Source organism: Pimephales promelas, chromosome 25 (genome assembly GCF_988280905.1).
Source record: "Pimephales promelas chromosome 25, fPimPro1.hap1.1, whole genome shotgun sequence".
NCBI lineage: Eukaryota > Metazoa > Chordata > Actinopteri > Cypriniformes > Leuciscidae > Pimephales > Pimephales promelas.
The window spans coordinates 17821640-17847992 of NC_142793.1; the positions used below are offsets into that span (position 1 = coordinate 17821640).

A 26353-nucleotide genomic window follows, 5' to 3' on the forward strand; every position below is an offset into this window, starting at 1 on the left:
TATGTAAGGCCATGTTAAAGCAAATTTGATTTTTTGTTCATACATTTGAACAAATTAAGATCAAAATAAAATGAATAGGAATATAAGTCAACAAGATATTTATTTGGTTACACATGTAAACGTGAAAGGCATTGTTCATTTCAAGGAAAACAAGCACAGATTAATGTATTTATTCATAGGCCTGCTTGTCTTTGATCTAAAGAATCAGCTTGAAAGGACTTGTTGCTTTTGTCTATTTTTGGCACACCGTCATTTACATGCACAAGTGTGCAAAACAGTACTGAAGATATCGTCAGATTTGCATTTGAATAATATTTAATTTTCGGTAGAGGTAGCATAAAATATTCTTGCTTAAATCCTGATTTAAGCAAGCCCGCCACAGCCCTGAGGTGTTATTTTATCCCCTACAAACAGCGAGTGGATCCAGATTCCATTGACGCAAATGGGGTTTATTTGATTTATTAAAAGAGAACTCTGGCGAACAATGAACCTTTGGTCTAATAAAACATCGGTACATAGTGAACCGTTCTCTGAGATTTGTTTTCATGATAATCGAATGTAAACTGTTTAGCGTATAATGCTAGTAAATGGGGGCATTGACTAAGTAAAAAGAAATCGCTAGTTTATACCACTAACAAGGCTCAAAATAGCCCCACACTAACACAGTAACATAATGAGGGTCCCTACATGCAAAACGAAGCATTGAGAACTTTGTAAGTGTACAGACCGTTTAATAAGAAGATACTTTATGAAGACAGTTCACTTCGCATATACAGACAGGAGCCATCTTAAAAAAGTCTCGATAAGTCGATCCCCGAACGCCGTTCATACAGTTCAGAAGTTCGCTGAACTTCATACAGTTCAGATCACTCAGCACGACGTTCGTGGTTTGACTTATCGAGACTATTTTCTAAGATGGCTCCTGCCTGTATACGCGAAGTGAACTGTCTTCATAAAGTATCTTCTTATTAAACGGTCTGTACACTTACAAAGTTCTCAATGCTTAGTTTTGCATGTATGGAGCCTCATTATGTTACTGTGTTAGTGTGGGGCTATTTTGAGCCTTGTTAGTGGTATAAACTAGCGATTTCTTTTTACTTAGTCAACAAAAACGTTCATTTTGTTTTTATCTGTGATTTAATAAAAAATAACGTGATCAGATCACATTTGATTAAGGTTTTTTTCGATTTAGTTTAGCGATGTGAAAATGACACAATCTACACATGGCAAAAAAGCATAGGCTAGACCAGACTCGAAACGGAACGGAAGTTGACAACCGGAGTGTTTAGAGCAGAATAAGGTGGATTGCCTGGAATGTAATCAAAAAAACAAAAAAACAATGGAAAAACCAAGCCTCACCACAGAAAGCTACAGTGCTACAGGTGCGTTCCCAGTTCCTGTGACTCAAGTGATGGGAGAAATGGGAGGTAGTGGAGCAATTTGAACCTGTGAATAAAGTTTGTGCAGAAAGGCAGATTGTAACAGGAATGATCGGTCATGTGTATTTTAGATCCAACATCAACCTTCCTCCAGCTCTTTATTCCTCTTTCTTCTTCTGTTCCTAAGGAAAAAGACATGAATTTTTATCAATTATATTAACAATACTTTGACACAAGTAGAAGAAAAGGCAGATATTTAAATCTTTTCATAATCCAAACATTCATTTAAATAGATTTCAGTCATGTTATATGCCAATTAGATCTGAACTCTTCTATGAAGAAGCTTTAAAGGCCTGTTCACACCAAGGACGATAACTATAAGGTTAACAATAAAGATTTTGTTTCCATTAACAGTCAATCAGAATCTTAAAGAGCTTAAGCATTTAAAGTGTACAAAAATTATCCTATTGGTGTGGACACTAACAAGTTATCGGTCTTGGTGTGAACGGGCCTTAACATCCATCCAATCTTCCCATTGCACAAAATGTTCTTTAAAGTGGAAAAAGATTCTGTAGATTGCTAAAATGTTCTTTAAAAAAATTTTTCTTTCAAGAACTGTTAATTGAAACGGTCTCTGGGAAACTAAAATTTGTTCTATGACATGACTGCAAAAATGACCTTTTGGAAACAATTTTGCAGTGATGTCTGTAACCATTTTTGTTTCCCAGAGACTGTTTCAATTAACAGTGTTCCATATGGCTTCCGAAGAGTTGAAACAAGCCCGTTCAAAGGGGTAACAGCACGCTAGCTATACCTTTTGACAACTGCGTGCCCCTGCAGATTTACACGCCCAAAAGTCATGCTTTTTACAACTTACCTGGTATTGTGTTGTCCAAAACAAATCCAAAGAATCCACCAATGAACATGTGGGTGGTGAAGAGAATCATAATGAGCTGATCCAATTCTTTTATGCCTGTTGACAGATACAAACCACTCACGTCACAAAGAGCTGGGCGGACAGTGACAGATGCCCAATGCATGTATACATGCAAATCAACAGAAGGGGGTAAAAACTCTTGTTATAAGATATCTTATTATTATGTCTTAATAGGGTAAATATTCTAGGACCAATTAACGTCTATCTGATGAGACCAACATAGCGAGCGTTGGTCAGGAGTTCAGTGTGTGAGCTTAAAAAATGCTAATTCCTGAAAACCTAGCAAGAAACTGCTTAAAAGAGCCCCTGATGAAGCACTACAAGACTTATGTTGATTAGCCCCCCAAATTTTAAGCAGTGTTAACCCAACACTCAGGATAAAGTTCAGAACAAAGTTCATCGAAAGGTTGTACTAGCCCAAATGTCTAAGGGGGAATGCTGGTTTTCACATGGAAGGTTTTTGCTGAAGCAAAGGGAGGAGATTACAGCAGAGTCAAACGGAGACTTGTAAAGAGGATTGTCAGATAAGTCGCCCTAACCTCAGGAGTCCAGACAATGCTTCTCACCACTACGGATAAGCTCGAGATCTGCCACTTGCACTGAGTGACCCGCCACAGCGCCATCAAGCCCGGGAACAGAGACCATACTCTCACTCTGCTGCCCGCCGCCTGCCGCCCGCCACCCTCCTCTGTGTGGGGCCCGGTAAAAGATTGAGATAAAGCCCGAGGCCTCAAAGTCATCCTAGCCCTCCTAGGAAAACAACGGTGTTTAAGTCTCGCCATGGCCAGACTTCCACTGAAACTTTTCGCTCGTTCAGTTCCAGAAAATGCGACTGTTCCAGTGTATTTTGCAGTAAACGAGCTGGTACCGCCGCCCACTTGCCTGCACAGAAATGCTGTTTCTGCGGCGACCCAGATAAATCACATAAACAGTGTAATTTTCTAGTATTCCGACCACAGCCGATGGTGTTATGAGTGTAATAAAAATGCCCACAGTCCAGTGTTCATTTCTACACACAAACACAGCTCGCCACAGTACAGGGCTCGCACAATTAAAATCGGTTCAAACACACTACACACTACATGTCCCACGGTTTCTGTAAAAACGAAACCAACACATATCCAGTCAGCTCAGGTCGACGGTGTTTTTAATGCAGTAAATGTGGGCGCGGGACAGAGGGTTCACTCACAAACATGTTAAGCCCCACGAGGCTCGCCCTGCTCGCTCTCTCTCGGCAAACTGCTATCAGGGAATAGAGCGTGGCCAGGCTGCCCGGCACGATCGGCGTGCCCCACACCTCAAATGCTGCAAACACATTACAGCACACCAAAGCTCTCTTGTCGCCACTATATTGTGGCCAGAGCCCAGTATACCCCTAGCTATTCATGCAAATGCATGGGCAAAGCTTCCCGGGATATCAGAATGGGAGTTGAACATTGTAAAAAGAAGCTATTCGCTGCAGTTCGCTCAACGCCCCTGCCGCTACATGGCACGGGTCAAAACTACGGTAAAAACCGAAGTAGCCCATCTACTTCGAGCCGAAATAGGGAAACTATTGAGCAAAGGGGCAATAGAGCCTTTATCTCAAGCTCAGAGCGAAGGGGGCCTATACAGCAGATATTTTCTGGAACCAAAAAAAGACGGGGCCTCAGACCCGTTTTAGATCTAAGACAGCTGAATAAAATGCTTGAGAAACGCCAGTTCAGAATGTTCACAACCAGGAAAATTGAAAAATGGAAAACAGATTTGCCAAGGGGACTGGTTTATGTCAATAGATCTGAAGGACGCGTATTTCCAAATACAAATAGCGCCACGTCACAGGCGATTCTTGAGATTCCTTCGAGGGCCAGGCATATCAATACACAGTCCTAACGTTCGGCCTGTCCCTAGCACCCCCTAAATTTACAATGTGCATGGACTCGGCTCTCGCACCCCTGAAACTTCAGGGCATGCGAGTTTTGAACTACTTGGACGATTGGCTGATTCTAGCTCGATCACACTCAGAGCTCAATGAACACAGGATCATATTACTCGAACATCTCGAGAATCTAGGTCTCAAATTGGCCAAAAAGTTAGCTGTCTAACTTTTTCTAACAAACGAAAGATGTTTGCTAGTGGGTTAAATGCTGCATATTTTAGGTGATGCTGATGTTATTTTGTAGACACTCACCTAAAGGATTGTTAGGAACACCTGTTCAATTTCTCATAACTGAAATGATCTAATCAACCACATGGCAGTTGCTTCAATGCATTTAGGGGTCTGGTCTTGGTCCAAACAATCTCCTGAACTCCAAACTGAATGTCAGAATGGAAAAGAAAGGTGATTTAAGCAATTTGGAGCGTGGTTGTTGGTTGTTGGTGCCAGACCGGCTGGTCTGAGTATTTCACAATCTGCTCAGTTACTGGGATTTTCATGCGCAACCATTTCTAGGGTTTACAAAGAATGGTGTGAAAAGGGAAAAACATCCAGTATGTGGCAGTCCTGTTGGCGAAAATGCCTGTTGATGCTAGAGGTCAGAGGAGAATGGGCCGACTGATTAAAATTAATAGAAGAGCAACTTTGACTGAAATAACCACTCGTTACAACCGTGGTATGCAGCAAAGCATTTGTGAAGCCACAACACGCACAACCTTGAGGCGGATGAGCTACAACAGCAGAAGACCCCACGGGGTACCACTCATCTCCACTACAAATAGGAAAAAGAGGCTACAATTTGCAAGAGCTCAACAAAATTGGACAGTTGAAAACTGGAAAAATGTTGCCTGATGGTTCTCGATTTCTGTAGAGACAGTCAGAATTTGGCGTAAACAGAATGAGAACATGGACCCATCATGCCTTGTTACCACTGTGCAGGCTACTGGTGGTGGTGTAATGGTGTGGGGGATGTTTTCTTGGCACACTTTGTGACAATTGGACATCGTTTAAATGCCATGGGCTACCTGAGCATTGTTTCTGACCATGTCCATCCCTTTATGGCCACCATGTACCCATCCTCTGATGGCTACTTCCAGCAGGATAATGCACCATGTCACAAAGCTTGAATCATTTCAAATTGGTTTCTTGAACATGACAATGAGTTTACTGTACTAAAATGGCCCCCACAGTCACCAGATCTCAACCCAATAGAGCATCTTTGAGATGTGGTGGAACGGGAGCTTCGTGCCCTGGATGTGCGTCCCACAAATCTCCATCAACTGCAAGATGCTATCCTATTAACATTGGCAAACAATTCTAAAGAATGCTTTCAGCACCTTGTTGAATCAATGCCACATAGAATTAAGGCAGTTCTGAGGGCGAAAGGGGGTCAAACACAGTATTAGTATGGTGTTCCTAATAATCCTTTAGATGAGTGTATGCTTCAATGTTACATTCACCTGTGTTTATCATGCCTGGATTTGAATGGAACCAGGTTGGGAGCACAAGCCCACTGAAGGTCGAGAAGCCAAGAATTAGGAGATTCCTGGAGGAATTCAAGTCCACATACTGCAAGGAAAGAAATGAAATACAAAAGAAACAAACTCTTAGTATGTATTTTATTAGATGAAGTCGCCCTGATTTTATAACAATGAAAATGAAATTTTGACAATTCTCTATGAAGTATACCTGCAGATTGGAAATGCCCACTGCTGCTACCATGCCAAACATGATGAGGAACATTCCACCAATGACCGGGTCTGGAATAGTTATAAAGACTGCACTGAATTTACCAAAGAGTCCCAAGATGATCATAAGAAGCCCAGCGGTCTGAAGCACCAATCTGCTGCCAACCTGGCACACAATTTATGGATAAGCCATCAAAAATATAAATCATCCAAAATACTGTCATGAAATCCAAACCAAACAAACCAAAAAAAAAAAAAGGAAAACATTTACAAATGTGCAGGAATGTAATAATTGTCACTCCCATGAAACAAAGATGCATTACATTAAGAAAAATGGCCTGATAACATTTAAACACCACTTGGGAAAAAAAACAAAAAACAAAAAATAGATAAAAGCATTCAGCAACAGATGTTTAAGCATTCCTCAAAAATGACATTAATCTCATGTCATGTGTTGCCTCCTTGAGCATTAATGATGGCTTGCAGCTGTTGGTGATAGATGTGGATAAAACCCTCAATTATCCTGAGAGGGGAAGACCTAAATGTGTAGAGGATGCTCACAAGCCGAAATAATTTCCAGGAAGTGCAGGATGTTTGAGAACAGGGGGCACCTTTATTACTCAAAACTCATGCACAGGAAAGATCACAAAAGATAGAGATGGCAAAATGACGCTTCCTGAACCATTAAGACATTGCAGCCCATTGCATCACCAATTACTCTAAGCTTCATTCAGCATTGCTCATACTGACACCTAGCTACTGTTCAAAGAAGTAACAGACAAATTAATTAACTCTGAACCAATGACCTGAGCAGACTTATAATGTCCGTATTTTATGACGTTTTTTAATGCACATGCAGATTGTCCAAGATGTAGGCAGGGAAACGTATGAGCAAAAATGTATGTAAATATTTGTAACGTGAAAAAAAAAAACATGCAGCATGGCCTCATACAGTATTTCTGGTGATATTATTATTAAGAACACAAATCCAAATGGCAATATTAATATTAAGAAGATATCAAACTTCATCTGAAATTAGTTTCATTTTGAAGTATGCCTACATTAAAGTTTAATGTTCATAGCATGTGATCACATTATCACATTATCATTCTCAAATATAGTGTACTTTACTATATGTATATCCAACTTTATCCGCATACATACAGCATTCCCACGATAAGCGATTTTACTATATAGCAAGTCTCAACAGCATTTTGATGTGATATAAAGCTTGATCCCAATTTATTCTCATACATACAGTACACTCTAATAAAGTGATCTATAGAATATAGCAAATCTGCTTGATTGTATATATTTTCACAAAATGTTTATTATAGGTTCACACATCTCTAATCTGTTGAATCCATATAAAGCATATTTCGAGGGCTTGGAGCCAGAGGGGCGTAAGTGGCATTTTGGGCAAATATGAGTTCTTTATATCAAAATAAAGGTCTCAATGAGCTCTATCCAATGTTGCCTATCTGAGATTAAACTGTATTGAATTAAGCAAACATGTTCATTGTGTTAATATGCCAAACATTTTTTACTTAAATGCCCATTCATGTAAGTATGCCTGTGGTTGCAATATTTGTGGTTTAATTGTATATTTTTGTCTCTCCTGTAAAGTTTGTCAAAAGCCACTTACGCCGCTCTGGCTCCAAGCCCTCGATTTGTGATATTAAAATCGTATAAACAGTAACATAATGATTTTCTGTAAAGCTGCTTGAGATAATTGTGTATTGTGACAAGCACTATATAAAATAAAATTGAGTATGGATTACTAATGTGTGACTTCAAGAAGCCTAGGTAGTCAATGTTTTAGTTGAATAGTAATATAAAAGTGCTGAAATATAACAATATAACAATAAAGATAGTTCTAGTTATTATTGTTGTCCTAGTTGTTGTAAATAAACAGAGAAATCCTACCCTTGTAATTCCCAGAGCGGCGATATTCTGACTGTAGGAGGTGGTTCCATTACCACTACCCCACAGGGCAGCCAAGATGCAGCCCACGCCTTCCACCGCAATGCCGCGGTTAATAGCATGCGTGGGAGGTGGAGGCGCACCAGAGAGACGGGCGCATGCATAATAGTCTCCAATGGACTCCATTGTTGAGGCCAGCACCCCAGCCATCATGCCCAGTACAGACGACAAGCTCACAGTGGGTAAACCCCACTGTCCTGTAAAAGAGTTAATAGATGAGGAAATGCTCTTTACGGATAATAAGAAGTTCCTTAGTATACTTTATGATGTAAAACATGAAAGGAATATGTAAGGGCGAGTTTTACATTGGAATGTTGAGAGTAAAAAACAAAGTATGGTTGGAAGCATAAAAAGATTATGAAGTTACAAGGAAAACCATTTAAGGTGGAGAAACTTAACCAAAAGTAACCTTTGTGTTGTTGCTTTCATTTTGTCTATTGACACAAGGAAGCAAAGTTTGAATAGTTTGTTATGGTGTTATGAAGGTATGTTTGCTTTGACTCCCATTCAAATTTGCGTCAGATTTTCAGCCAATACCATTTTGTCTGACTTTATATATATATATATATATATATATATATATATATATATATATATATATATATATAAAGCAAAAAGGATAATAAACACAGTAGTAGAACACAGTAGAAACACTCTTTGACAAAAAATACACAGTAATATGAGGCCCATGTTTAGTTATTCTTATATATCAGCCCGGAGCACATACATGTCTCAAGGGATTTAAGTGGGTCAAGTGAAATGACTGACTGTCCTCACTAACATTCAGACACTGATGCAGTCAAACCTGTATTAGCTATTTGATGTTTAAAATACCACATTACCACATTTAAGCCCCTGGGTGATAGGCTTTATCTAACGATGGAAACCTTAAAGCTATTTCAAATACATATATGTGCTAGCTGATTCCTAGCAGAGGACCGATTGGTGTTGAATGCATTTCTTAATACAACAGAATGGCTGAAAAGACCTGAGTGGGTAGCGCGCTGAAACGAGCGAGGGCTTAAAAGCCTGACTGTCATAGAAAATAATACACCACACCTTTATGAGTGAGAATTGACCCTAGCAAAGAAAACTATGGTTCCTAGTGATGGACAGTCCCTAAATGTTCTTCAGGATGAATTAGACTAGAGGAACCCCATTCATGTCACGTTATCACCAATGCCCTCAGACCATATGTATCTCTCTTATCGCATCTGGATTATGAAAGAAACACTACCATTTAAGATAGCTCCTTTTTTTTACAGACATGTCTTAAAAACAGCTGTCTGACAGCGCTTTAGTAGCAATAATATGTATTTTGAACTCTGTCATGGAAACTAGCATGTATAAACTTTAATTTAACAATTTAATAATCATGTAAAAAGGAATTTATACCTGTATGTTATTACGCTGTACCCACATTGGACCAGTGGTTGGATGCCCGCGGATGATTCAGCTGTCTTCTTCTGGTCAGATGCCAGAATTGATTCAACGTGACCGCCAAAATTAGTTATGGGTATTCTTTAGCTCAGTATTTTACAATCCTGTTACTAGGAGGTACACCAACCCTACACATTTTCCAACGCTTCCAACTCATCAGCTCATTGGTAGAGAGTCCAAGACCCCAAATATATGGGTCAGATGAGGAAAACATCCAAAATGTGCACTGTTGGTGTGCCTCCAGGAGCAGGGTAGGGAAACACTGCTCTAGCTGTTCAGCATGGTTGTACATTCGTTATTGCTATGCATTCTGGGATTGAATGAGTGCACTCAATAACATCCACTATGGTTTCGGACACCAGTAAAAATGGCTGTCCCCTTAAATAGTGCCCTATTTAAGGAAATGCCGCAATTTCAGACAGCCAAAAGCATTTCTCGATAACAAGTATCGTTTCCTTTTCGTTTAAAAATCTTAAAGGTATTAATAGCCAGGCAATGTGTACACTGATCTTCAGATTGCTTCATAAGCAAAAATTATTTAAAAAAACTGCAGGGTTGCAAATAAAAGCCCATGTTATTTGCTGTATAGCTGTTTGATGGTGGCTCACCTGGATAAGGCACATAAAACCATGCAGCACTTTTTACTGCATTGAGATTGATGTCAGTTCTGGCCATGTATCCGTACTCATTCGGGGATGAGGGCAGGGCATTAAAATATGTCAGCAGGAAACACACCAGCCAGGCTCCACACATCCCAAATAAAGCCTGTACATTAAATACAACAAACAGAAACATTTGGCTTACTACGTGTCCTTGTCATGGACTTCACAATGTACAATTTCTTGTTTTTGAACTTGGCTGGATTTATTATCTCGCTCATGTCAATTAATGTCAGAATAGTAATGCTAGGAATCTTTTTGTAATCCGTATCTGTAGCATGTAAAATGTGACAAGGGAAACATCAGGCCTGGGGCATTTCTTGCTTTTGCCCAGAGTAAAGCTTGAAACTATTTTTTTTTAATTTATTTGAACTCATCCCACAACTCCTTTGACAAGATTGTCATAGACAGAGCTGTATTTTAGATGTTGTTACTTCAAAACCATCATGTGACAGATTACATCTATTATCTTATCTGTTATCAGTAGTTTCACAACGAAGGAATCCTTTAATAATTTCTAGAACTATTGGCAGAAGTAACAGGATTTTGTCAGGTTTGCACGAGAAATGATTTTAGTTCAAGGAACTCCGTTTAGGGGAACTAATTTAGCTCCTACGTCAGGGTCTAATGGTGCGTTCAAGTCATAGACAGTAAAAGAAAAGGACACAGCGACACCATTGATTTCAACGGAGAAGACTGAAGCCCGATTATTGCACTTCCTGTATGATGTCTGAGCGACTGCGCAGGCTCAAACTGAGAATTTTCTAGTAGCTGTGCCAACCTCAAACTGTTATGCTATTATACATTTGTAATGACAATTTAAATAGCAATGCAGTAACATTTTCTCTACTAGCCTCAGACCTTCCAATCCCATGATAGCTATACCTACATAATTATTTAATAAAGACATAATTATAATTAAAAATACACTCACAGAAAAGAGTTTGAAGAGAGGGTACTGGAAGACTTTCCACTTCTTGTCCTTATAAGCAATGAGAGGAAGGTTAACTTTGCTCAAATACTGGGAGAATAGAAGGATCAGGCAAACAGTTCTGTAGAAAGATGACAAGATATCAGCGTTAGAATAGTAATATGCTCAGATCTATACAATTTACAAATAGTAAAAATCTCTATCTTTGTTTCCGTATAAAATAACATCTTATAAAAACATCATTCGAGATTCGAAAGTTATTCTAGTTGCTTGAATTTGTAGGTCCAGCAAAGCAAAATTAAATTCTTTCCAAGTGTCTGCCACGTGTAAACCCTGATTGGACTGCTTTAAACGTATAATCTTCTCTTCAAGAATAAAAGGTCAATAATCCATTTTTGACTAAACCATACTTTGAATGTGCAAATGATTCAGGTTTTTTTACTCTAATTCAACTGGTCCACTTTAACAACAAAGGTTGCCATATTGTATATGCTGTAGGTAAGATTTGAGATTAGTGAGGATCAGATTAAGGACTGGACGAGAATGAAGAAGAGGATTATGAATAAGGATTGGATTAAATTTGATACTGAATTAAAAATCCTCATAAATAGCATCTGCTTTGATTTTTTTTTTAAGTAGCTGACAACAACGAACTTCAAATTATTCACTCTCAGAAAAAAAGGTACAAAAGCTGTCACTGGGGCGGTACCTTTTCAAAAGGTACACTTTTGTACCTAAAGGGTGCATATTGGTACCTTAATGGTACCAACATGCACCCTTTAGGTACAAAAGTGTACCTTTTGAAAAGGTACCGCCCCAGTGACAGCTTTTGTACCTTTTTTTCTGAGACAATTGTATATCAGCAAAAACACACAAAAATCAACATGTCATTTGTTCAAACAAACAAACAGGCATCTTTTGTCTTGAACACTAATAAATGCTGCCATAACCTAAATCTTATTTACAGGGCTTAAGAGGAGATGGTCCCTCTGTGACCTCATGGGTTTCACACACATATGTGCCTTAAACCTTTGTTTACACTGAGGCACCTGGACAGGGAGCGTCTGAGGGGCGAGACGCTCAAACCGATGGCAGGATTAATGTATTCTCTTTGGGATGCTTGGGGATGAGTAATGAACAGCGTTTCTTTTCAACAAAGGATCTGAGCGATGTTTTATCATTTAAATGAAAACACTGAAGAGGGTTGATCTGTACAGATAAATACTGAACCATGAGGGTGTTTTGTTTTTAAAGGGGCCTTGCGTTGCGAGAGCCACACACAATAAGAAATACACAATTAGAAACACAGATTAGTAACTCGGCTCTCGAAATTACACATAATTCTGCAGTAACTCACAGAGCAGCAATTCCCCAGTGAGCACCTGACTTCTGCCCAGCCTGAATGAATAGTGACAGTCCGATGAGGTTGATAGTGGGAGCAATGGCCAGCGGCCCGATGAACCTCAGCACGAGCCCCACGAGACCCGACAGGCCCAGGACAAGCTGAAGCATTGAGGCCACAAGAATAGCCCCTTGGATCTACGGAATGTGAAGAAAAATTTCTGAATGTTCTTTGAAAACAAGGTGCGTTCATTGAGGTTCGGTTTTCCCTGCCTGTCTGTTTTCCTAGTTAGTTTGTTAATTAGCTGTGCACATGTCCCGTTTTAACTCGATTTCTCTGCCTTTAATTTAAGTATTCCCAAGTTGCCCGAGTTCTGTGTTTTGCGTCATTAACGTTTTGTTGAGAGTTTTATTCCCTGGTTATCTCCTGCCTGTTCAATTTATACTATACTATTCTGTTCTATTATATTCTTTTAAAATCCCTTTTGCATTCAAGCAATTCTTCTTCTTCAAGAGCCAATTTACTTCGTGTGCAGAAATGCATTTTCGAATGCATCCATTCCCGAGATTGGTTTGCAGCGATCGGCTTGAAGGATGCATACTTTCAAGTCTCGATTCTTCCTTGACACAGACCGTTTCTGCGCTTTGCGTTCGAGGGTCGAGCATATCAGTACCAAGCGGTAACATTCTAATCTGAAAGATGAAGCCTACCCGGAAGTGTGAAAAACTGCAATACATCTCAAATCCGCTAGAGGCCGGTGCCAAAAGAGAGCAAATATCCATAGACGTCATGTTAAAATATCCGTTTTCACAGCATAAATTCATATGTTTACAGTTTGGTCCCATGGACTTTTATTGTAATCTTCAATATGTTCCGCATGCCTGACAACTGTGAGGGGGGTGAATTTTTTTCTAACTCGTAAGAGTTAAAAATGTATGACAAATAAGGGCGGTTAACTTTGATTGACAGCTGATAACGGGCTCCGCCGAGTGAATTTGACGTCTCGGTCATTATCTGACAAAACACATCATACGAACTCTGTATCCTTTCTGAAACTTTTGTATTTTGTATTTCCTAAGATTTTCCAGTATGGCGCCGCCCATACCCCCCCATGAACAACCTCAAACCCGTTCTTCAGAGAGTCAATGGGTGACGTCACAGATGCTTTGTCCATATTTTTTACAGTCTATGATCAGTACCCTATGTCAGTCTATGATCCTACCCTTCGGGCTGTCCCTGTCCATTGGCTTGTTTTAGATTCACTCTAAGTAAATTGGCACTCTATCGAGATTCCTATTGGTTAGTCATGACCTACGTCTCCGTTCCCATATGTCACCGAGACGTTTCTCTTCCTGAGCGAATCTTGATTGACTAGTACAACATCTCATATACTGTATAAGACCTTGACATTTTCAAAGTGATAACAATAATGAACTCCCTGATTTAGAACTGGGCTCACCTCATTAAGGTTGTTATATGCATTAATTCCATTCTCCATTTATTTTACAGATTTTAATTACCCTATAGAGCGGTGTAACTTTAAAGCCCATGTTCCGACAATTTAAAAAGAATATTAAGACTAATTTTAAAGCTTAAAAATGCCTTTGATTAAAAATACCTGGTCATTTAGATGTAAGATACAAAAGCTGCTCTTCACATCTGAGACTTTACAAGGTCAAATTATTAAAGTAACAAAAAATTCTTGAATTTTACAGTCAACACTCAATAGTTCAACATGATCTCATTAGTATTCATTTACAGGTATAAGAGCATTCTTCAATTTTTTGTACAAATTTCCCTGACAGCTTTTAAATCAAACCTTTTTAGAGTTGAAAATCCTTAGAGGCATTTAATATAAATGAGATCAAACTGGTTTAATGATGTTTAATTGAACACATATACAACGGTTTTAGTCTACTGCGTATACATATCAACAATGTTTTCTTATATTACATTCTTGTGGAGTTTTTGCCATTTACAATGTCTTTAAAAGATCTTTGAGAGTATCACCACGAGGATTGAATTCGCTCACAAAGATTCCAACGATTTCAGCTTGGATGTTTCGTAATGATTTGTGAGTCTCATAAAGTCACTGAAATGTATGTGCTTACTTTCCACATAGTGGATCATTCTCGTCAATCTGTCATCATTTCTTTTGCTCTTGACACACATTTCCTTTTGACACATGACTCACAGATAAGAACAGACACACTTGTTTCAAATCATGCAATTAGGTTCAGGTTTGACATAATATTTCCTACAGTACCTCGCGGATGCGGACCTTCCACACCTCGTCGCCATCCACGAGGGGGGCTGCAGAATTAGTGGTGTTCGTTTGAACTGTGGCACTCATGTCTGGGCATCTCCACTTGGGGAGGGCAAGGATAGCCAAGGTCGGGGTGATGAAGGTGAATGTCCCCCCTTGGAGGATCGGCAACCTGGGAAGTCATAAAGAACACTTGTTTTGCTCTGAGGCTATTTTATAGATTGTCAGTTAAATAATAAAAACATTGGCAGGAGTCACACAAAACATAGATGTATTGTTTTCACTGAATTATGGGGTACAAAAAGGATCAAATAAATGCAAAAGTCCCAGCTGAAATTCTGTTATTATTTATTCACTCTCATGTCATTCCAAACTTCTTTTTTCTGTGGAACATCACATCACTACAGATGTTTTTCTCAGTCAGTGTTCAATGTTGTTCATTTTCATTGTATGGACAAAACCAGTACTATGTTTTGTACTAATGTGCACAGAATTTTCTGGCAATGCATGTTTTCACTATTATGCATTAAGGGGGCTCTATTACACATCTTCTCATATAGTACAGTATCTCTGGATCAAAACATAGGAGAAGATGCAGAAACAACAAGGATCAAAGCATTGCTTATGCACACTTATGATTACACGGTGTTAATTGATGAGATCTGCTGGATCTATGTTTTGATCATCGTTTTAAATCTTCTCAGCTTTTTGTTCAAAATGTCATTTTTTTTAAAATATAATTTATTCGGTTGTTGATTTAAAAAAATTTTTTTAAATGCATGAAGCTAGAATAAAATGTTTTATTCTCTGAAAGGTTCCTCAAAGAACCATTATTTTCTTAGTACAAAGAAGATTGTAATAACTCACTTTTTTCCACTATAAAGAACCATTTTGTTCATTGCAAAGATTCCTTGGACGTTAAAGGGATTGTTCACCCACAAATGAAAATTTTATTGTTGAAATCTGAGAGTTTTCTGTCCCTCCATTGGCAGCTACGCAACTACCATTGTGATGTTTCAAAAAGTTCATAAAGAGATTGTAAAACTAATCCATAAAACATTTCTGAAGAGACTTGATCGCTTTATATGTGGAACAGATTGAATTTAGGCTTTTATTCACATATAAACATTGATCAGCAAACATAAAAAAACATCAAATACAGTGTGTTGTTCCATTCTACTGTCTATATATACGTATTTAAACATGTAACTTAATAAATAAATTTGCATGCTTTAAGATTCTGTCATTTTATCACTGATTATGTTAAAAGCTAAAGTGATTATAAATTTCGTTATCTATTCTAAACGTTCAGGTTAAATCCTGCGTTTTCCATCAGTTCTAAGAAAGACTTTTACCTTTAAATAATAAGAGGTTAAAGAATAAGAACAACTTTAATGGAGTCAGATAAAAATATGAATTATACACGTCATCCTTCAGCTGCCTGGTTCAAAATAGCAGCTTGAGCTTCCAGCCTTACAGATGAATGAATGTTTATTTGTGGAAAAGCCTGTTCATCATATAAAGCGATTCTCTACAGACACTGGAGTAAACCGCTCGATTCATATCGATAATCTTTACGATTTCCTTATGGGTTTGGAACGACATAAGGCTGAGTAAATTATGACAGAACTTTAAATCTTTATGGAAGCTTTAACATTCGTGAAATTTTTAAGAGTGAAGTCATTTTTTTTTCAGGCAGTGTATTGAGGAATGTTGACCCCCGTACCTGGTCCCGAACGTGGTCTGTAGCAAGGTGCACAGGCCCGAGACGAAGAAGATGGTAGAGATGAGTTGACTTTTGGCAGCGTTGTTCTCTTTGATGCACAACGGCTCAGCCAGGATGAGAGGAATGGCCAGGATGCCACCAAATGCCAGTATGTAATGCTGTGTGACGCAAGAAATGGGTATCAAGAGCTACCATGGATGACTTAGGTTCATCGCAAACAACTTGTTATGCGGGACGAGACACAATCGAAGACAGATGATCACAAAAAATGTAGCAAATCTTAAATCCGGCCTGACTGAGCCAGGGAGACGTGTGAGAAATGGAAGACAGATGTTAGCCTATCTGTTGTGAATTGATAGCACCTCTTTACTCTCACCAGTAAGCTTCATAAATTTGTCAGACTCAGAAAAATTCAACTTGCCAGAACGCTCAGCAGCTTTGACAGGAGATTACGGTGCGGATACAGATATGGTGCACGGAAGACTATTTACACAGCAGGTGAGGTATGGAAATAAGAAGTTTTGATGTTTCGAGTAATCCACACTTAAATTCCTGTTGTTTTATTGTTTTTTGGCCATTCACGTTTATGCTTTCACAGCTGCCTTCCCCCAGAGGTCAAGTAGAGCAGAGCGGGTAAAACAGTTGAAAATTGAATTTAAAATTTCATAACCCAAGAGGGACGTGCATTAGCGTAAAAACACCGGTAATGAAAGCAGAAACGTCTGGGGGCTAGGGAGTCTGCGCTGACATGAAATACCAGGTCTCTCCCTGCCTTTTCCTCCCCTCCATGACACCGGAGAGATGAAAGCGAGCATGCTGGAGGAGTTAGACTTCTTCTTTGTCCTCCTCTTTATGCTCAGCACATCATCTTACCTCACATGTCAATGCGAGTCCCCTGTGTACCTTGCTGCCCTTTCTCTCCCCCCACCCAGTTGCCTTTGATCTCCGTGTGTCATCAGGACGAGTAAGTGGAATGCTTTGGCTCATATTCCCCTCACCCTAAACATCAGAAGCATATAATAAGGAATAACACAGTCAAGAGTGGCAGTGAAGCCTTAAGGCGCTTAAGCTGACGATGATGTTTAGCAGCGTCAAAGCAACCAGAAGTCATTCGTTTTTAATGAGAATTGGAATCGAATCACTCTCCACTCTTTGGAATTGGAATTTGGAATGAAAGAGACCATTTTCAACATGGAAACTGTGAACTCCTGTCCACACCAAGAATGATAACCACAACTCTTTTTTTTAAGGGGCCAAGCTCCGAAGGCAACTATTGTATCTGTTCCCGTTCCTATTATTATTATTATTCCGACTGGGAGTCTATGGCAGCCCATAGAACCGCTTGCGGGAAAGTTATGAAATTTGGTACACTGATAGAGGTCAGCCTGAAAAGTCTTCATAGCAAATTTGGAGTCTCCAACTCAATCCATCTAGCTCCACCAAATGTCCAAAGTTTCACTTATGTTTATGCTAATAACTTTTGGCTAGAATCACAATTTGTCCTCTTATTCCCTGGCTCGATTGCACTCTATAACGTCATTTCTGTCATGATAATTTGTCTGCCCTTTTTAATCATTACAAAAAGCTACTTTTTCGAACTCCTCCTAGACCGTTGCTCCGATTCTCACCAAAATTGAACCAGATCATCTCCAGACCATGCAGACAAAAAGTTATGGATTTTAGCACAGAGGAACGTTTTTTCAGTTAATGAACTAAAGCTGTGGTGCACGCTTAAAAAGCATAACGTCATCGTCCGCTAGTATTGTAGTTAGCATTATAGTTTTTGTTCTTGGCTGGAATGAACCTTAAAGTGATAGTTCACACAAGAATTTAAATTCATCATCTGTCATATTTTTCTGACGTCATGTCATTCCAAACCTGTATGACTTTCTTCTGCAGAACACAAAAGAATGTTGAAGAATGTTGGTAAACAAACAGTTTTGAATACCATTGACATCTTGTAAAATATTTTCATGAACTATCCCTTTAAGGTATGTAAGCAAACTGCAAAGTGTAACTGAAATATACCCCAAAAGACTCATACTAAAATCAAATCAAATTAATCAAATTGAGAGCTTGTAAACTGCAAATTCAGATCATAATATATATATTGACATCTTGGTCTTAATATATATATTATATATTTCCAGCCCTATAGCAGGAAAAGCTATTAGAAAGTAATAGTAAAGCAATTCATCAAGAACTTACACCTAAACTGTGTGATGTACCAAAAAAATTTCTATTTTAAGCACCAGCAAGGTGACTAGCAGACTTGCAGTGTACCATTCAAATACTTTCCGTCATAAATAGTATTCGAAATTAAAAATAGTATGTCCCAAATCATAGCATGTTGAAGAGAATATTCCAAAGATACGCAGTGGTCTACTATTTTCGTTAAAATAATGGTTAGTTAAGATCCATGCACACTCAATATGTAATATAACCCACAACCCATTGGGCATTAGACGAGGATTCAATTAGAACTAGGGGAGAGCGGGGCACAACGTAACGCTTTTTGACTTTCTCAGTTTGTGTAAATCTACTTAGGGTTTAGAGTATTTATTTTTCCCCATATTAATTTTCCACATGTCTAGTACAATTATGTGGTTTTGTTTTATTAATGCAGTGTATACTTTTTTCTTCATTTACCCTGAAAGAATGGAAGTGAAATGTGACAACATGCCCCATGTGAGGGGCACATTGTAACATCACCATGTGACAGCTTAAAATGCAATCTGAAAGAAGTCAAACCAAAATATTTTCTTAATAAAATACAATTATTAACTTTTTCATATAAAATAATGGCATTTTTTAATAATTAAAAATAAACTAATTTTTGAGTTTGACAACAAACCCGAAAACACAGCTACAGTATAGTTCAAAACAAAATAATTATTAATAATTTCTGAACATTGACTCTCAGTCTTTATTTACACGTTTCTTATGTTTTCGCAATAGAATTCATAAAAGTATAGAATATAATAGCATAGTTCTAATAGGGGCACATTGTAACGCAGTGTGACAACATGCCCCAACTGGGGTTTAAACCCATGCTAGTGTCTTCTGCAAGTTAGCGAAGATTAAAATAATATCAGATTTGTCTAATTTTAAATCAACACAAAAAATAGAGATGAAAATAGACGTTGTGCCTCGCGCTCCCCTACAAACACACAATAAAAAATACAAACATGCCAGGTATGAGCAACCGACAATGATTAATTTAAGAGGTTTGGATGAAGGGGTTTGAATGATTAAAAATCAGTATCTAACCTGACAAAAAAAAAGTTTATTCACTGTTATCCACATTATATTTAATCTACAACAATATGATACGTAAAATAAGCGGATCTGCGAAATATCAGATGCTACCAAGCTTTAGTGCAACATTCCTGGGTATTAAGGAGTCAAGCTTATCTTTAGTCACTCTGCTCAACCCCTTCAAGTCAACTCTACCATCCAGATATTTACAGACCTTTTTCTTTGCATGCACTGAGGAGAACTATACCCTCAAGCTCAGTTAACCCTTAAAAGGCCATTAAAGGTCAAAATCAAGAGAGACCTGTTCGCTTAAGAAGAGATGAGTGCAGAGGTCTTTACGTGTGGTGGAGATAAGCCGCCTTTCTCGAAAGCCTGCCACTAGAGATCTGTTGCATGTTGTGTCTCACCTGGAAACCCAGAAGAATGCAAAGGTACCAGGGCGGGCGATCATTGATGGAGTAGATAAGGTTCCCGTTGGGCCTTGGGTCCAGGCCCTCTTCCAAACTGTCAGCATGGGCTTCAGTAATAACGTTTTTCTCAGGGTCATTGCTACCATCTGAAATCTGAGGGAGGTGGGGATTATTTACAGCATATTCAAAGACACTCATCATTGAGGTTCATTAGGAGAGCAAAGGGCAGTAACCACTGAATCCTTTCGAGAAACAAGATAATGGAGACCTTTAATGTTCAGAGAAAATCTTGGTTCCAGAACCTAGGGAGCTGCTTTATTCTCTACATAGCTTCGAAGCAGCATCTTAACAGTTATAGAACCTCATAAGTGACCATTTTGTCAAACTTTATCCATTAGTTTTATTTTAGAAAATTCTTCTTCTTAAATATGTCATGCCAATTCTTTTGGGAAGGCTCTGTGCGTACTAGAAGAAAACACCCCTGGTTCATTTTCAGAAGAACACACTAGACATGAATGAATTCCTGTCTCATCGTCTATGTTATCTTCATAACTCTCCTCAAGTCAATGAGTCAATGAGTTCAAGTCAATGAGTTTCCCGATTACCCCTTTTCCTTTCGCTTCATGCTCATTGAGAAGTTAATTCAGATGTGCATGCATGCAGCCAAATAATGGGCCTTTTAAACAGTGTTTGTTCTGTGGTTAATCTGCAGTTAAGAAAAACCAGGCCAGAGCACCTCACGGGGGATACAGTAAACAAGTGACTTGATTTAACTCGATTCGGTCCAGCGCATATGTGTGTATGAATGATTTTAAGGAGTATGTTCTTTTCATAAGCTACCTAGCCTCAGGTCAATTTCAATACATAGCATTTCTTTAAAATGAAGGAATAATGATTCATCCGTGCGTGAACGAAAAAGTCATTATGAGGTATAGTGAGATTGATGATGTCTTAAGGAATAGTTCACAAAATATGAAACTTCTGTCATCATTTACTCAGCTCATGTCGTTCCAAACCTCTTTGTTCTGTGGAACACAAAAGAACAATTTTGGCAGAATGACAGTGTCAGTCACCATTCTCTGTTAGTGAATGCAGGAAAAAGATGCAAAAACAGTAAACGGTGACTGATGATGTCTAAATAACAATCTTTTTGTGTTTTCCTAGGAAGACATATGGATTTAAAAAAACAAAAGATGACAGATTAATTTTCCGCTTTGAGTGAACTAACAGACAGACAGATGATAGATAGGCTGACAGACAGAAACACTGATATACAGACAGATAGACTGACTAACAGGTAGATAGATAGACAGACATTTGTACTGACAGTCATTGAAACTAGTTGAAGCTTGAAACAAACAGATTAACAAATAAACAGACTTGGCAGGCTAGCTAGGTAACAGGATGGAATGTCTGAACAATAAATCAAAAGAAATAAAAGCTAGCTAAACCAGCCAGCCACTCGGATTTTGATAGTTACTTTTTTCAATACTTTTTTAATACCTAAATTAATGTCATACACATGTCAGAATGATTTTACAGGATTGTATCAATCAACATATTTCTGCAGACATACCATAGTTACATGTGATGACAGTTCTTGGAAAGCAACTCTGGGTTGCAACATAAACTTTGTGTTGACAGTTGTTTTAATGTGAAGATAAACTGGGATATATGACTTCACTGTATTCAACCCCATCTGGTGAAAATACACAAGTTACTGGTCACTCCCTTTTGGTTGAGGCCCAGGGGTTGAATTTGGCATAAGCGCAACTATTTTTTTTTTTTTTTTAACGAATTAACGTTAGTATTACACATGTTTACCTGAGCAACGCCGACTCAGGCACTCGACTGAGGCTTTTCTGAAAGGTAGAATAACGTTACCTTCTGGTTCATATCGACACGGTGGGTGTTGAAACCAAATATCACTTACTATAAAACTCTCCAGTTTGCTTTCTCAAGAAGATTATCATTTTTGCGTACTGTATGTGTGGCATTTAAATCCATTCAGCTCTTGTTTCGTTCACAACCATGCTTCTGTTTCAAGCTCTGAAGCTGTTTGTACCAGCAGCTAGTCACGTCCAATCAAATCCGTCATAGGGTATGGATACATTCACGCTTCGCTGCCGCCTCGTAGTGGTAGTTGGTGGGTATTTCATTCACGTTATTAGGCACCGCTGACTCTGTCAAGAACACAAATTCTGTCTTCACGTGCAATCGGACTCGGAGACTTTCCACTTCTGAAGTCGATTCCAATTTCACGTGAAGGCAATTCTGTACAAATTGTAAGTTATATATATATATATATATATATATATATAAGTAAGCTTATAATAGGCTACTAATTTAAGTAGACTACATACTGTATAAGTAACATAATTCACAGTGCCTCTAAACCAGGCTGTGTTGTTATGCTCTATTTTTGACTAACGCTTTGTTTAGTTTTGCAGATATGATCGTTGTATAAATGTTTAATCAATGATGTAGTTGCTCATGACATGAAATTCCACATAGTGACTGATCCTTCATAAAACCCATGGCCTATATCTGAAAAATATTAAAAGCTGGTAGAGGGAGGAGTTTATTGTTGGACTATGGTGTCTACTAGGCTATGTTTTGCATTTAAGGAAGTAAGTAGTGTGTTTATCTAACAACAAGATGGTGTCCCACTGTTTCCCCCAAAGCCATTTGGCCTTTCTAAATCTGTTTTCAGTCTGTAACCTAATTAAATTACTCTGGTCTTTATCAGCCTTTCCCTCCACAACATATGAAACAAATTGACAAGAGCTAAACATATTCATATCTGTTATGCTATATTTTATAATAATGCTTTCTTTTATGAAAGAAGCCCCCAAAATAGTAGGCTATCAGCTGACAGAATTTTGTTATAAGAATGTTCTCTAAATATTCAGTGTTGGTGAACGTGAATAATGTCCAGTTTTCTTAATTGAGGAAAGTGTTCTAAAAGGTATAATGTTCCTCAAACGTTCTTTAAACATAATTTTCAATTAAAAATTCAACATGATAGTAATGTTGATTTCTAACATTCCAAGAACATAAAATATCCAGTTTTCTGAATGTTACTACACAGCAAAAACTCAAGAGTGTTAAAGTGTTAAAATTTGAGTGTTAAATTAACACTGAAGAGTGTTAAAGTTAATATGCTATTTAAGTTATTGATTGAGTGATGATTGAGCATTATTGAAGACACCTCATGATAACAAGCAGAATCACTGAAGAAGAAAACTCATATTTTAGTCACGATTATGGAGATCAGTGTTTGGTTTAGTTGGGCAGTTGACCTTTACATGTTTAACTTAAAGATTTTGTTTGTCTGCTGTACATGAGTAATGACAGAAGGTGTTCTGATGGTGTTGGTTATGTTATGATGTAATCATTATATCACAATCATATGACCTGAATCACTGAACTGAAGTAGTCCTAATCTCTGATTAGAATGCATATTGGTCATTACAGATTCAAAGTGATTCAACCATAAATTCCAGGTTGTTCAATATAATCTAAATGATTTCTTAAAAGTTGTTCTGTTAAAAAATGATCTCTTTCAGGCACACACAAACATAGATTCAGTGTATAAATCTCAACAATGGTGACAATAAGAATATTCCTTAGACCAGTGTTTCCCAACCCTGTTCCTGGCGGCACACCAACACTTTGTCTCCATAATCAAACACACCTGATTCAACTCATCAGCTCATTAACCCATCTGATTATGTGCTGATGAGTTGAATCAGGTGTGTTTGATGAGGGTGACAAAGAATACGCGCAGTGTTGGTGTGCCGCCAGGAACAGGGTTGGGAAACACTGCCTTAGACAATTCAGATCATAATTTATTCATCCAATGTATGATGGGAGCTATGAATGAGTTTTGATTGGTGGCAACATGCTTTATTATTGTCACCATTGTCGTGAATCACAGGCTGATTATTGATGTCTGTGTGTTCAAACAAGATTCCAATTTCAACGACTTTTGATCAGAACAACTTTTAAAGTAACACCAGGTAACTTTTACTCTCAGGGTCCCCATACAGTTGGGAAACAGTATTGTCCTCTACTACTGTCGTAAACTCTGTCATCTTACATGCATGTGCATTTGTTGACAACCATGATAGCCCTGGCCTGAACACCCGAAGTTTAAAAGTACAATTAAAAACGCTTCAGACCCCGTCAGGCTATGGCAGACGTGTCATTCAACCTATTGTAAGTCGATGTACCATCACAAGAGACTTGGAAATATATTATGAAGGTTGAAAAGTTACAGGTGTTAACTCTGGTGTTATTTTAAGAAATCTTTTGGATAATGTTGAAAAATGGAGATTTTATGCGGATTTTAATTACTTGGACATGATAATGACCAATATACATCTATGTCAGAGTTTAGGACTAATTGAGTGATTCAGGTCATATTATTGTGAAATAATGATTATGTTAACATAACCAGCACAGTGATATCACATTTTCTCTTTGTTCATCTGGCTCATAACTCATGTATCTTAAAATAACTCATGTATTTTATCTTGTTGTGCAGCACTTTGATGGAAAGCGCTCTATAAATAAATTTATTATTATTCTTATGTACACCAGCCAAACAAAATCTAAAGTTAAACATGAAAAGGTCAACTGCCCAATTAAACCAAATACTGATCTCCATAATGGTGACTTGAAATTTGAGTTTTCTTCTTCAGTGATTCTGCTTGTTATCATCAGGTGTCTTCAATAATGCTCAGTAATCACTCAATCAACAATAACACATTAACTTTAACAGTGTTCAAATTTTAACACTTTAATACTCTTGAGTCTTTAAGACTTTCTGTTTAGTAATATACAGGAAACTGGACATTTTTATGCTCTTGGAATGTTAGAAATCAACATTACTATCATGCTGAATTTTTAATCGATTTTAATCGAAATTATGTTTAGAGAACGTTTGAGGAACATTATACCTTTTAAAACATTCCTCTAACGTCAAGAAAACTGGACATTTTTCACATTCCCAGAACCAACACTGAATATTTAGAGAACGTTCTTAATATATACTAGTGTCGCAATACTGATAAGGAAAATAATCTTTCTAGTGTGTTCATTAATTACACTTCTGACAGTTCATCTTTTATTCTTACATCATATTGGAATCAGACTTAATTGTTTAAAACTGAACTTCATATGCAGTTTCATTGCATTTGATTTTTTTCTGATTTTGTGGTTATGTCTGTTACTGGCCCTGAAAGCATATTAATAATACATAATGTGGTGGCAACAAGAATTTCACTGAACCATTGGCTAAATTTGACCTAAACAAGCCCAGCATTCATATGGTCTCTCAAGACCACAAATGATGTCTTATTAACTTCTCAGATTACTCATGTTAGTGCTGCAGAATTCCACTATGAAAAAATGGTTATGATGATTTGAAAATGATCCTAAGAAATTTGGAATCCAGTTTGAACAGTTGCATTCTGTTACAAAACATTTTGATCTCATTATTCAAAAAGCATAAATCACAAATATATTAACTTCTTTTAACACATAATTCACCACATGACTCCAAATTGTTTCACATTCGTTAACATTAACTAACAATGAACTGCGTTTCTACTGCATCTTTGTTAATGTTAATTTCAACATTTACTAATACATTATTAAAAATCAAAAGTTGTATTTCTGTGAACTAACATGAACAATGAACACCTGTATATTTATTAACTATAGTTATCATAGATATATTGCTCATAGTTAATGAGTAAACATTTCAAGTTAAGTTAGTTAATACATTAACTAATGTTAACAAATGAAAACTTACAGTAAAGTGATACCCATGTGTTGACGCTTGTAACTAAAACAAGGCTTTTTATAAAATCACATGTGATGAAGAAAAACAAGCAGCAATTGATAAAACTTGTTTTTCTCAGAATTGAGCTATTTTTCTTTAGAGCATTTTTGGCACTTACTTCAAAAGTTGAGTCTGTGGCTCCCTGGTTTCTTAACACAATGTCAAGCTTTTGGTCCTGTTGTGTGAGATGCATAGCTGACCTGTATGTTTTGGAGAGAGACACCGGCCACACTTCTGATAAGTTCAGAGAGAGAAAGAGAGACACTGGCCTTTGCAGTCTGCTGGTCGTCAAGGAAACCACAGCTGTGTTTTACATGCGCCTTGAACTTTTGGAGCATTTATGTAATCGGCAGCTTGTCTGAGGGTTTTGGAGTCATGTGCCTGTCCGCTATACGGCCAATGATAGGGCCCAAGACCACACGAGTGCTCCCAGTGTTTGTGTTGATTTTAGTCAGATCAAACCAACCCTGACTGAGCATAAGGAGGAGACATGCTGACTAGAGCGGTGCAAATCAAAATTTATGCTCCAGTCTGGTAAAGACACTTTGTAAAGCAGAAACAGAAGGAA

At 37.9% G+C, this 26353-nt stretch overlaps 1 protein-coding gene across 1 annotated transcript; it reads right to left on the minus strand.

Annotated features, from left to right (window-relative positions):
- Positions 1-81: 81 nt before the first annotated feature.
- On the minus strand, positions 82-26103 carry LOC120495531 (solute carrier family 23 member 2). The gene is made up of 12 exons (XM_039695157.2): positions 25904-26103; positions 19932-20087; positions 16267-16424; positions 14541-14712; positions 12290-12471; positions 10936-11053; positions 9951-10107; positions 7846-8099; positions 5921-6085; positions 5692-5800; positions 2257-2352; positions 82-1561 (listed from the first exon to the last, which is right to left on the minus strand). The coding sequence occupies exons 1-12, from the start codon at positions 25976-25978 to the stop codon at positions 1377-1379; spliced, it is 1827 nt and encodes a 608-aa protein (XP_039551091.2). The 5' UTR covers positions 25979-26103; the 3' UTR covers positions 82-1376.
- Between the last annotated feature and the right edge of the window lie 250 nt (positions 26104-26353).

What these genes read in the sequence shown, in the direction of transcription:
- LOC120495531 (XM_039695157.2), bottom strand. Translation starts at nt 25,978, where the DNA reads ATGCATCTCACACAACAGGACCAAAAGCTTGACATTGTGTTAAGAAAC. An exon ending in CCGCTCTGGGAATTACAAGG is followed by an intron (nt 6,086 to 7,845) that starts GTAGGATTTCTC and finishes ATTGTGTGCCAG; the next exon opens with GTTGGCAGCAGATTGGTGCT. An exon ending in TGGGCATTTCCAATCTGCAG is followed by an intron (nt 5,801 to 5,920) that starts GTATACTTCATA and finishes CTTTCCTTGCAG; the next exon opens with TATGTGGACTTGAATTCCTC.